The 11,581-nt window shown below is 41.1% G+C and overlaps 1 protein-coding gene across 1 annotated transcript; it reads left to right on the top strand.

Annotated features, from left to right (window-relative positions):
- The first annotated feature begins 775 nt into the window (after positions 1-775).
- On the top strand, positions 776-11,563 carry appl2 (adaptor protein, phosphotyrosine interaction, PH domain and leucine zipper containing 2). Its single transcript, XM_057329397.1, has 21 exons — positions 776-889; positions 2,280-2,378; positions 3,475-3,534; positions 3,627-3,698; positions 4,017-4,104; positions 4,195-4,236; positions 4,316-4,374; positions 4,694-4,840; positions 5,036-5,118; positions 5,201-5,353; positions 5,444-5,632; positions 6,036-6,078; positions 6,160-6,216; positions 7,050-7,144; positions 7,254-7,403; positions 7,750-7,808; positions 7,916-8,090; positions 8,193-8,229; positions 8,933-9,085; positions 9,171-9,218; positions 9,450-11,563. The coding sequence occupies exons 1-21, from the start codon at positions 833-835 to the stop codon at positions 9,579-9,581; spliced, it is 1,998 nt and encodes a 665-aa protein (XP_057185380.1). The 5' UTR covers positions 776-832; the 3' UTR covers positions 9,582-11,563.
- Positions 11,564-11,581: the final 18 nt, after the last annotated feature.

Raw genomic sequence — 11,581 nt, 5'->3', positions numbered from 1 at the left:
GAGAGAGAGAGAGAGAGAGAGAGAGAGAGAGAGAGAGAGAGAGAGAGAGAGAGAGAGATGCTCGACCCTCACACGATTCGCTGTTCTCCTCCAGGGTTGCCATGGAAACATGGAGGGAAGGGCTATGGCCTGCCTCCAGTTTCAAAGGTGCACAAAAAGTGAAGTTCTGTCATTTTTTACATGTGTCCTGTTAAATTTGCTGTGTGATATAAAAATGTTTTGCCTGCACCTCATTGTGGCCACATCTAGTTCAGAACAGTTCTATATAACTTTAATGTGGTATTTTAAGATTTTTTTAAACATAAAAGCTCAAATTTCATTCACACATATTCAAACTGAGGAGACCCAAAATGGCATTTCACTTCATTGATGTCAAACCTAGCGCCTCATTGATAAAACGTGCGTACGCACAGATTTGATCGTGAAGCGCATAAAAGAGCATAATAGAAACACAGAAGTATTAAAAACCCATAAAATGTAATGCCAAAAATCACCCGTCTCTGTAATAATGGGAATGTCGTCCAGCAGGCGGCGCTGTTGTATTAAAGGCAGCAAGTTTTATGGAAAAGCTTTCACGGTTTTTCAACTATATTATCATATTGCATTTAATAACTTTATTTTTCCAGACAAATACACGACTGTTACTTTTTACGGTTTATTTACGATTTATTCACGACAACTACATCACTCTTTCTAGCCTCGCGTCATATTACTAACGACTACATTTTCCAGCCTTCAACTGAGGCTTTTCCGGCTCGTCTTTGCGCAGGTGCATGCCGGGAACTGTAGTCCTCATTCTTTCCTTCCGTTCTCACCGTCTGCTACGTGAAAGATGCCGGCTGTACACCACAAATTATTACTCGAAGATGCCCTGCAGGACAGTCCGCAGGTAAACATGTATTTACTGGCGCTTTTCAATCAGGTTATTTTACATGACCGTTAGATTTTAATGCGTTTTGCCTCGGGGAAGTAATGATGGGGGCGCGACGCGCGTATGTTGTTGATTGGAGCGCGAATGCTCGTGCATTCATCTTTTAGATTCACAATTTTATTACGTTGGAATAAATAAAGTACACGTTTAGACTTTTAGAGGCATCTCGTTTATATGCTATAGCATGTGTAAGTTAGCTTATGGATCATTCTAGCCATTGACACGCGTCGTGCACGTATGTTGATCATATGTTTACAAACACGAGATATAAACGCGCGTCTGATGCTTTAATTCGAGTTCAAATCGGTTTGGACTCTATAAAGTTGTAAATGTTGGAAGTGAAGTGCTGTTGGCAGTGTTGTTGTGGATGGGCCTGTATGGGAAGAGTCAGATGTTGTTTATTTGATCGGACCTCCTCAAGTCAGATCTGATATCACCGTCTGATCTGAGACATCACCGTGAGAATATCAGGCACATTATGATCAGACTAACAGCAGTTCAGAGACATCAGATTAGCTTTAGATACACAACATTAGCATCAGGCCTGAGACATTCTGGATCAGACAGTGTAAAATCAACATCTGATGATAGGTCTGATAAGGGTTTCTAGAATCAGACCTGATCCTAATATGACATTAGATCTGAGACACCATATCAGATCAGAGGAGATATCACAGTATATCAGACTAACAACAGTTCAGACATCAGACCCATCAGCTTCATCCAAATCATTAGACCTGAGACATCTAAGATATAGATCAGACACATAAGCAAAAGATATGATGAACATCCAAACAGACACATCAGGATGAACTAAAACATTCGATCTGAGCATTATATCAGATACACAAACATCAGATCAAATACACAATATTCTGAATGGAGACTTCCAAGATTTTGTAGCATTTGCTTTGTTCTCCTGAGCTCGGCTGTCAGATCTCAAATATCACTGATGATGTCATTAAAACATCAAACATGGAACTGAATTTATAAACGTTGATCATAAAGAACTGATCTGAAAATCACCATTTTCATGCATAATTTAAACCGTACAAGCATTGGATGTTCTTGTGATGTCTTCAGTCAACTATTCGTTTATTAGTTGTGTGTCTGAGTCATATCCCATAATGCAGTGCGCTTGAGATTATGAGTATGATCTTACGTAAGGTGTCCGCCCTTGAGATTGTATTGTATGTGTTAGAAACACACCCTGATCTCAGACACACCTGCTGACCGCCCTGCATGCTTGAAACAACATGGTTTATTGGATTCATTAAAGACGTTTAACAGTGTGTGATTGAAACATGTGTGGAGGAATACTGAAACGCACGTGTGTTTGCCGTCCCAGACACGTTCCCTGCTCAGCGTGTTTGAGGAGGATGCTGGGACACTCACAAACTACACAAACCAGCTGCTCCAGTCCATGCAAAGAGTGTTTGGAGCTCAGGTACACAAACACATGCACATTCTTCTCACGTTAATGTTATTATTCTGAAGAAATGTCCTCTGACACACATTTTTGCTGATGTACCCAGTTTACATGGGCGGGGATGAATAATAAAGTCACATCATACAATCTAGTTATTCTGCTGAATATTCAGTTTGACTGTGAAATGTCACATTTAACAGTTACATGTATTTAAGTCATGCGGGCTTTGAATGTAATTATAATATAAATAATATATATTTTACAAACAATAAATTATTCATGTGCGAGTTAAACTGCAGTATGTCCCCACAATTCACTATCAGTGTGTTAGGTGAAAAATTGACCAAACCCATTTCCTTTGTGTGTCTGTGTGCACTTGTGTGTGTGCACATCTTTGTGTGCGCACCTCTGTGTGTGTGTGTGTGTGTGTGTTCGTCTGTGTGTGTGCATCTGTGTTTGTCTATGTGTGTGCGTCTGTGTTCGTATATGTGTGCGTGTCTGTGTTCGTCTGTGTGTGTGTCTGTGTTCGTCTGTGTGTGTGTCTGTGTTCATCTATGTGTGTGTCTGTTCGTCTGTCTGTGTGTGGGTGTGTGTGTCTATGTGTTTGCGTGTCTGTGTGTGTGTCTATGTGTGCGTGTGTGTTCATCTATGTGTGTGTGTCTGTGTTCATCTATGTGTGTGTCTGTGTGTGTGTGTCTGTGTTCGTATATGTGTGCGTGTCTGTGTTCGTCTGTGTGTGCCCGTGTCTGTGTTCATCTATGTCTGTGTCTGTGTGTGTGTCTATGTGTGTGCGCGTGTGTGTGTGATTGTCTATGGGTGTGTGTCTGTGTTCATCTGTGTGTGTGTGTGTCTGTGTGTGTCTGTGTGTGTTCGTCTGGGTGTGTGTGTCTATGTGTGTACGCGTGTCTGTGTGTGTGTTCGTCTGTGTGTGTGATTGTCTATGGGTGTGTGTCTGTGTTCATCTATGTGTGTGTGTGTACGGGTGTGTGTTTGTCTGTGTGTGTGTTCGTCTTGTGTGTGTGTCTCTTTGTCTATGTGTGTGTGCCTTTGTGTGTGTGTGTGCGTGTGTGTGTGTGTGTGCGTGTGCGTGTGTGTGTGTGTGTGTGTGTGGCAGAATGAAATGGGGCTGGCAACAGAACAGCTCTCTAAGCAGCTCTTGGAATATGAGAAACAGGTAAATTCTCACATCATCAGCAGTGTTGACAGAAACTTCTGAAAGTGTGTTTGTGAATCAATGTGTTATTAATGACGCTGATGTCGTGGCAGGACTTTGCTCTGGCGAAAGGTGATGAAGAGGTCATCAACACACTGCAGCACTTCGCCAAAAGTGTAGAAGAGGTGAGACAACTGATGTATGTGCGCGTGTGTGTGTGTGTGTGTGTGTGTGATCAGCAGGGTCTCTCGGTTGGATGAGTGGTTGTTTAGTCCTGTAGCAGGTGTTGTGGGTTGGTCTTCTCATGTAGGGGGTAAGATCACCTGATCACATGACCTTCAGGAGGATCACATGACCTACAGCATCTTGGCAGAGTGACTTCCAACTCGCTCATCTGATCATTTATACATTCTGTGCTGCTGAAACAGTGCAGAGAAGAACACGAACATTCGGACATATTTGATTTCATCTCTCTGTCTCTCTCTGTCTTCTTTGAATTCTAGTTGAACTCTCTACATGCTGAACTGGCCACTCAGATGGCAGAAAAGATGGTGTTTCCCATGGTGCAGTTCAGAGAGAAGGACCTTACAGGTACAACGATCTACTTTAAAGCATCTGATTATATGAGTGAAGGATTTTTGATGTAAAGAGATTTGATTCCTGTGATTTCTTTTTTTGTAGAGATTGGCACGCTGAAGGAGATATTCGGCATCGCCACTGATGGTACGAAATAATCTGACTTTATCGGCTGTGACGATGTATTAATATTCTTCATGAATTCATATCACGTGTTTCTCTTCAGAGCATGAAGCCGCCATGGTGAAATACAGCCGTTTACCCAAAAAGAGAGAAAACGAAAAGGTGCGCTTTCCCCTCACGTACTGTATGTACAGTAACGTGTTATATTGTTGCCGTCGGGTGTCCAAACCTACTTTTTCTACTTTCCAGGAAAAGTGTTGAATTATTTAAAAATGCAAAGCACTTTTTAAAGCTTTGCATTGATTAAATATTCACAAAACCACAACAGTTATAAAACATAATACATACGCATAAAACATAGAAAAGCGTAATAGTAATAATGATTTATGCAAAAAACTGTGGAGATACAAGGTGGTCGTCTGACAGCGACTATATGAAACCCACCAATCAGAACGCAGTAATGAGAAGTGTGTGTGTACAGATGAAAGCAGAAGTGGTGCGAGAGGTGGCGTATTGTCGCAGAAAGCAGCATCAGGCAGCTATGCAGTATTATTGCGCTCTGAATGCGCTGCAGTACAGGAAGAGAGTGGCCATGCTCGAACCCATGCTGGGATACACGCGCGCTCAGGTCAGACATCCCACCAATCACAACCACTCCTCGCGTCTGAGCTGTTGTTTCTTTATATGCACATGTTCAATTCATTTGATATCGAAGCGCTTGTGATGATCAAATAGATCGGATCATTTTCATTTGATTAGCATTGATTTGTTTCGTGATTTACACTTAAATGCATTGTGATTAATGTCATCGGACTTCCCGCAGATACATTTCTTTAAGAAAGGGATGGAGCTGGTTTCTAAAAAGATGGACAGTTTTCTCAACTCAGTTTCCGACATGAATGAGAGGTAGAGATGACGCCCAAACGTTCCAACAACATTTTTATAACGTTTATAAAACCTTGAATAAACGCTCTATCATTGTCGTCAGTATTGAGTCTCAGTTAGAGGTGGAGACGGAGGTCATGCGCTCGTCTCAGAGAGATCTGCTCTCCGTGGATGATGTCACCTACATGCCGGATCGTGATCTAACCCCTGTCAATCGAGCGCTGGTTCAGAAAGCGGGTTATCTCAACATCAGGAAGTACGGATCACTTTGTCTCTCACAAGACATGATTTCTGCGAGTAGCAGCACTAAACTACAACGCTCACAATGTCTGTCTCCATCTTGCAGTAAAACAGGTCTGGTGACGACGGCGTGGGATCGGTTGTTCTTCTTCACGCAGGGCGGTAATATGATGTGTCAGCCGCGGGGGGCCATCGCAGGTGGGATGGTTCTGGATCTGGACAACAGCTCCGTCATGGCCGTGGAGTGTGAAGATCGTCACTACTGCTTTCAGATCACCTCACCCAACGGCAAAACGTGTGTGTTTGAACCCGTGAAGCATTTGCGTGTGCGTGATGTACGGAAAAGTTGTGTTTGCAGATTCTCGAGCTGATTCAGTGAGCGCTTCTGAGGAACTAGCTTGCGTGACAGGGAATCTGAGAGATGTTTTGTGTGAGGCACGTTTGGGACTCGCTGGGCTTTGAGAGTTAATTGATGTGGCGATAGATGAGATCAGTAGATCTTTCTGTCGGTGGACCACGAGCTTGGTCAGAGTTTCTTTTATGACCAGAAACAATCCAAACAAATAGATTCGTAACGCAATGTGCGGCTACATGCAAGTACACGTTTCTTCTCCATTCATTCCTCGGATCTCTTGTTTTCTCATTTGTTATATGCAAAGAGGAATCAATGAACGTTAATGTGTTTTTCTGTTTTCAAGGTCTTTGATTCTTCAAGCTGAGAGCAGAAAGGAATATGAGGAGGCATGTGACACACTTCAGTGAAATGTGTTAGAAAATAAATGTCTGAAGTCTGTTTCATGTCTTTATCCTTTGTCTTCACAGTGGATTTGCACTCTCAACAACATTTCAAGACAGATTTATCTGACCGACAATCCTGAGGTATCTATCATCCATCCGTCCGTCCGTCTGTCTGTCAGTTTGTCTGTCTGTCCGTCTGTACGTCCGTCTGTCTGACTATCCATCTATCTATCCGTCTATCCATCCGTCTGTCTGTCTGTCTGTTTGTCTATCTATCTATCTCCATCCGTCTATCCATCCGTCTATCTATCTGTCTGTCTGTCAGTCATGTCTGTCTATCGTCTGTCTGTCTATCTCCATCTGTCTGTCTGTCTGTCTGTCTGTCCATCTCCATCCGTCTGTCTGTCTATCTATCCGTCTGTCTCCATCCATCTATCTGTCTGTCTTTCTGTCTGTCTGTCTATCTATCTCCGTCTGTCTGTCTGTCTGTCTGTCTATCTGTCTCCATGCATCCGTCTGTCTGTCTCCATCCGTCTGTCTGTCTATCCGTCTGTCTGTCTGTCTATCTATCTGGCTGTCTGTCTGTCCGCCCGTCTGTCTCCATCCATCTATCTGTCTGTCTTTCTGTCTGTCTGTCTATCTATCTCCGTCTGTCTGTCTGTCTGTCTATCTATCTCCATGCATCCTTCTGTCTGTCTGTCTATCTATCTGTCTGTCTGTCTGTCCGTCCGTCCGTCCGTCCGTCCGTCCGTCTGTCTCCATCCGTCTCCATCCCTCTGTCTATCTGTCTGCCTGTCTGTCATCTGTCTATCTGTCTGTTTGTCTGTCTGTCTCCATCCGTCTATCCATCCATCCGTCTGTCTGTCTATCTAGCTGTCTGTCTATGTATCTCTTCTACATGTAGAGCACTATTTATCAGTAATCCTGATGTGAACAGATCTCAGATCAGTGATTGTTTGTGTTGTTTTTTATAGGCTGTGGCCATCAGGTTGCATCAGACGGCTCTGCAGGCAGTGACACCCATCACCAGCTTTGAGAAGAGAGCTGAAGTTTCTCCAAACCCTAACCAGTACTAAAATGATACATCTGAGCATAAGAGCCAGACTTTTATTAGATCATTCTAGTGAAATCTTGCAATTCTGTGATGCCAATGCCTGTTTTGTTTTCGTCCTCTGTAGAGTGAAAACAAGCGGTGTGGCCAGTGTTAATTCTCAGAAAGGTCCTGTAGCCTATGAGCCTGAAGATCTGATCGCTCCGGGAACTCCCATCCAGTTTGACATCGTGCTGCCCGTGTCTGAGTTTCTGGATCAGAATCGAGCCGGAGCAAGGTCAGAGGTCACTGTACCATATCACCCTACATCTGATGTCAATGTTTTGATACTTTGCTGTACATTACAGACTAACACCAAACATACACAGGGTTTATTGGACAGTATTCCCCCTATGGTTTTATGAGCTGGTTTTAATTTTACAGTCGGTTTATGGCTTTACTGTCTGCAATTGCATTGAAATTTTCTATTGACATTACATTTATTTATTTAGCAGACGCTTTTATCCAAAGTAATCTTACAAATGAGAGAACATTTAACATTTTGTCAGTTTTTATAAATTTGTTCTGCTGTAATGTTCTGTTGACATGAACTGCTTTTCCTTTTTTGTTTTGGAATATATCAGACGCACAAACCCATTTGGTGAAACGGAAGAGGACGACAGTGGATCAGACGAAACGCACGGTCAGACAAGCACGTTTCAACTTGATATGTCATATTTTTGAAAACATTTTTTAGAAATATTTTCTTGTACCATGTAAAGGAGATGTATGTGCGTATGTGCACCTCAGATTCGCTCCTGCAGCAGGTGTTTGCTGTGCGGTTCTTGGGTTCGATGGCCGTTCGGGAAGGTCACACGCAGGAAGTGATTTATGAAGCCATGAGGCAGGTTCTCGCCGCACGGGCGATCCACAACATCTTCAAAACCACAGAGTCACACATGATGGTGACCAGTACCTGCGTCAGGTACGTAAGACTGGAAACAATCGTATGGGAATGGGACTGTTTTACAAGTTTTTGCGCAAGACGATTCGGGTGATTAAATGTGTTTTTTGTTTCTGATGACAGATTGATTGATCCACAAACTCAAGTCACCAAAATCTGCGTAAGTCAATTCATAATAATCAATTATAAAGTTACTTTTAGGCGAGTTTGTCAATATAAAGATTTTATTTTGTAAAATAATATTCCTAACTTTACTCAGAAATAATTAATACCCATTTAAAGCAACATTTATTTGAATTGTACGCTGTAAAAAATAACCTGTTGCCTTAAATGTTGAAGTACAATCAGCTTGGCTTTATAACAAGGTTATATCAGGATGTTTTATTGGAATCAAATAAAATATTGGCTTAAAAATTATTGGAAAAATCTAAACTAAGCAAAAAATTGAATAAACTAAAATAAGTTCATGGCAACAGAATTATAATAATAAACAAAAATAAATGTATCTTATATATATATTAACAAATAAATAATAAAATGACAAAAGCATTTAACAAAATTGCTAAAAATATAACTAAAATGAACACAAAATATTAAAACTAAAAACAAAGCTATAATTCTTTTAACTTACTATTTTAACTTTTGGCGAATGGTGTTGTTATAACTTGCTTAACTTATTTTGTTGAGTTGAAGTAATGTAAAAAAGTTGATTTTACACTTCTATAAAAACTTAGACTGCACTTCTGTCCTTACATTTTGAGAAACTCGCTCATGTAAACTGCACTATTCTGAAGACAGGTGACTCTGGATTGAGATGTTTCTCAGCACTGAATCTTTATCTCCGTTCTCTGTCTGTCTGTCAGTTCCAGCTGAAGGACGTGTCTCAGTTCACAGCCCATCAGGAGAACAGCAGGCTGATGGGTTTCGTGCTGGAGGGCAGAGATTGGAGTAACGGAGGAGACGGAGAACCTTCCTTCAGCGTGTTTGTGTTCGAGAGCAACACTGAAGGAGAGAAGGTGCGTCTGCCAACCGTAAACCCTGATGCTGATATCTCGCCTTCATTATCAGAATAACCCATGGAGTTTGCGCTTTCTTTTACAGATCTGCTACACTATAAACTTGGGGAAAGAGATCTCAGAGGCCAGGAAGGTAAGAGTGCTTCAGTCATATGATTTGATTTGATTTGATTCCTTTGAATTTGATCAGAAGGCTACAATAGTTTTAATTCACAATGCATGTGCTTAAACAGAAATAGATTTGGTATTAGTGATGTCAGCAATATGAAGTTAGTTCAGAAATTATTTTGAGAAAGTTGATTCATTTAGATTTCATGTCTCCTCTTTTGAGCATCTGTTTCATGAAACCGTGTTTGTGTATCAGGACCCTGAAGCGCTGGCCCAGCTGATGAAGTCGATGCCCCTGACAAACGATGGAAAGTTTTTGCTGCTGGAAAATGAGACGGGAGACGCACCAGATGGAGTCACACCAGATGACCTGGAGTCAGAGGCCTGACCTCAAGCACGCACGCGCGCACACATCTGCTGCTGTCCTCTGATCTCTAAACACACTGCACTCATTATACAGCACACATCCAGTTCAGATGCTGTGAAACTGGTGTGAGTAAATCACATGTGGGTTTACATCACATTCTTAGTTCAGCCACAAAATTGTGACATTTTCTTATGTTGGAAAGCAAGACTTTCAGCGGTCTCATACAAAGATGTCTTCAGAAAACGAGAAATATGACGCACGAGTTGTATAGATGCTTCCATGGTTCCATTTTTATGTCTGCGGAAGAAAGTTGTGTTTAGAACGATGCGAGTAAATGATTAGGTGAAGTGGTTCTTTAAAGCTGCGATGTGTAACTTTTGCCTCTATTGCCTCTCTGTTTGAAACATACAATTGCAGATTGAAGCCGCGGTCAGACTTGACTTCGTTCGGATGGTGGTACAAAAACGGACGGGCGCAATTCCCCATTTTTTACATTTCTGTACCGAGAGGTCACGCTGTGACATTTTGATCTTCTATTGGTCTCATGTGACACGAATTCGTAGGTCAGAGTTCACCAAACTTATATGTGAAATATCGTTGGACGGGCTAGCGTTTCCGTTCTGTCGCAAGCGTATGAATGGAAGTCAATGGAGGGAAAAGTCAAGAGTGACCGCGGCTTGACATGGGTCAGATTTCCCACACAATTGCAACAGAAAGCAGAAATGATCAAATATTAGTGCAACTTGGTGTTGTGGATTTGGGAGACTAAACCCTTTTTAAACTAACTATACTTGTTTATTTTTAACCACAAAGTTACAGATAGCAGCTTTTATTGAACCATAAAATTTACTCTTCAGGTTAGTTTGTTTGTTTAGTTTCAGCTACAAACTTTTGGTCATAGGAAACACAAAATGTATATTCCATTCACATCCACTCCATCATTCCACTGTCATCAACAGAGAACACGTGAAACTGCTCTGAATCCCACTTTACATACTCGTCATCCCTGTGAAGTTTTCGAGATTACGGCATTGTAACTCACTGGATGGTGAAAAGGTGGCAAGATGAATCTTTTAATTTTTTAAAGGCAACTCGGAATGTGAGCTGAAGTTTTATGTTTTATGAATAAAGTTTTATTAATGCAAGGTACTGCTAGATACGAATGCTTATGTTAAAAAAGCAAATAGCATGTTATAAACAGGGTCTGTGTATTGATGCAATTTTATACCATGGCATTAGAAGTTTAAATTGGTGTTTGTATGACACAAAAATATGCACTTTCTATTGTCATCGACGCATGTACTTGTAAAGTGGGATTCAGTCCATTACTTTGAAATGCAAAACATTCCTGTTTTTTTAAACGCTACATTGAAATCAGACCTCTTTTCTTAGTAAGTTAATACATTTAAAGCCTAAATACAGTGGAGAGAATTTAAACAGAATCTATAGATCGGTATATAACAACTACGGTCCTAGTTGTGTATTATAATCTATTTTGTGGACAGCGTAATCATTTTCATTCACTGTGTAATATTGTGTCTTACAGTAGCTTTTCAGACCACTACATTTTAGTTACAGTTAATTTATAACATTTGTTTTTGCTCTGAAGGGCTTTTTCTCAGTATTTCATCCTGAATGCTGCATCTAGAAAACACACACACACACGTAAAGCACATTCACCTGTGTGTTTCCTGTAACAGTACCGAAGGATACAGTTCAATCAAGTTTCTGAAAGTGGTTTACAGTGAGCTGAACTGTTGTTTACATACTAATCTGATGGCGAAAGCTTTAAAAAGCAAACGTGATCTCAACATGTAACTCGAAATATATCTCTGTCCGTTTAACCCGCGATGAGCTTAAGCATGTTATGCTGGAAAATATAACCGGTAACTATTAACGTACGAGCAGCAGTAATTTTTCTGCCCATGTAACCTGTACCTGTCTGTCTTTTCAGTATGTAAAACTTTAATAAAGCTTTGTGACCATTTCTAATTCCATGACAAATCTCACGTCAGGCTGAA

The sequence above is a fragment of the Triplophysa rosa genome, linkage group LG3, assembly GCF_024868665.1.
Source record: "Triplophysa rosa linkage group LG3, Trosa_1v2, whole genome shotgun sequence".
NCBI classification, from domain to species: domain Eukaryota; kingdom Metazoa; phylum Chordata; class Actinopteri; order Cypriniformes; family Nemacheilidae; genus Triplophysa; species Triplophysa rosa.
This window is presented reverse-complemented; position numbering and strand designations above follow the sequence as displayed.

Bases quoted from the DNA above. Each gene is read 5' to 3' on its own strand.
- appl2 (XM_057329397.1), top strand. From the start codon at position 833: ATGCCGGCTGTACACCACAAATTATTACTCGAAGATGCCCTGCAGGAC. The intron at 4,237-4,315 runs GTACGAAATAAT...GTTTCTCTTCAG, and splicing joins ATTCGGCATCGCCACTGATG to AGCATGAAGCCGCCATGGTG. The intron at 6,217-7,049 runs GTATCTATCATC...TGTTTTTTATAG, and splicing joins ATCTGACCGACAATCCTGAG to GCTGTGGCCATCAGGTTGCA.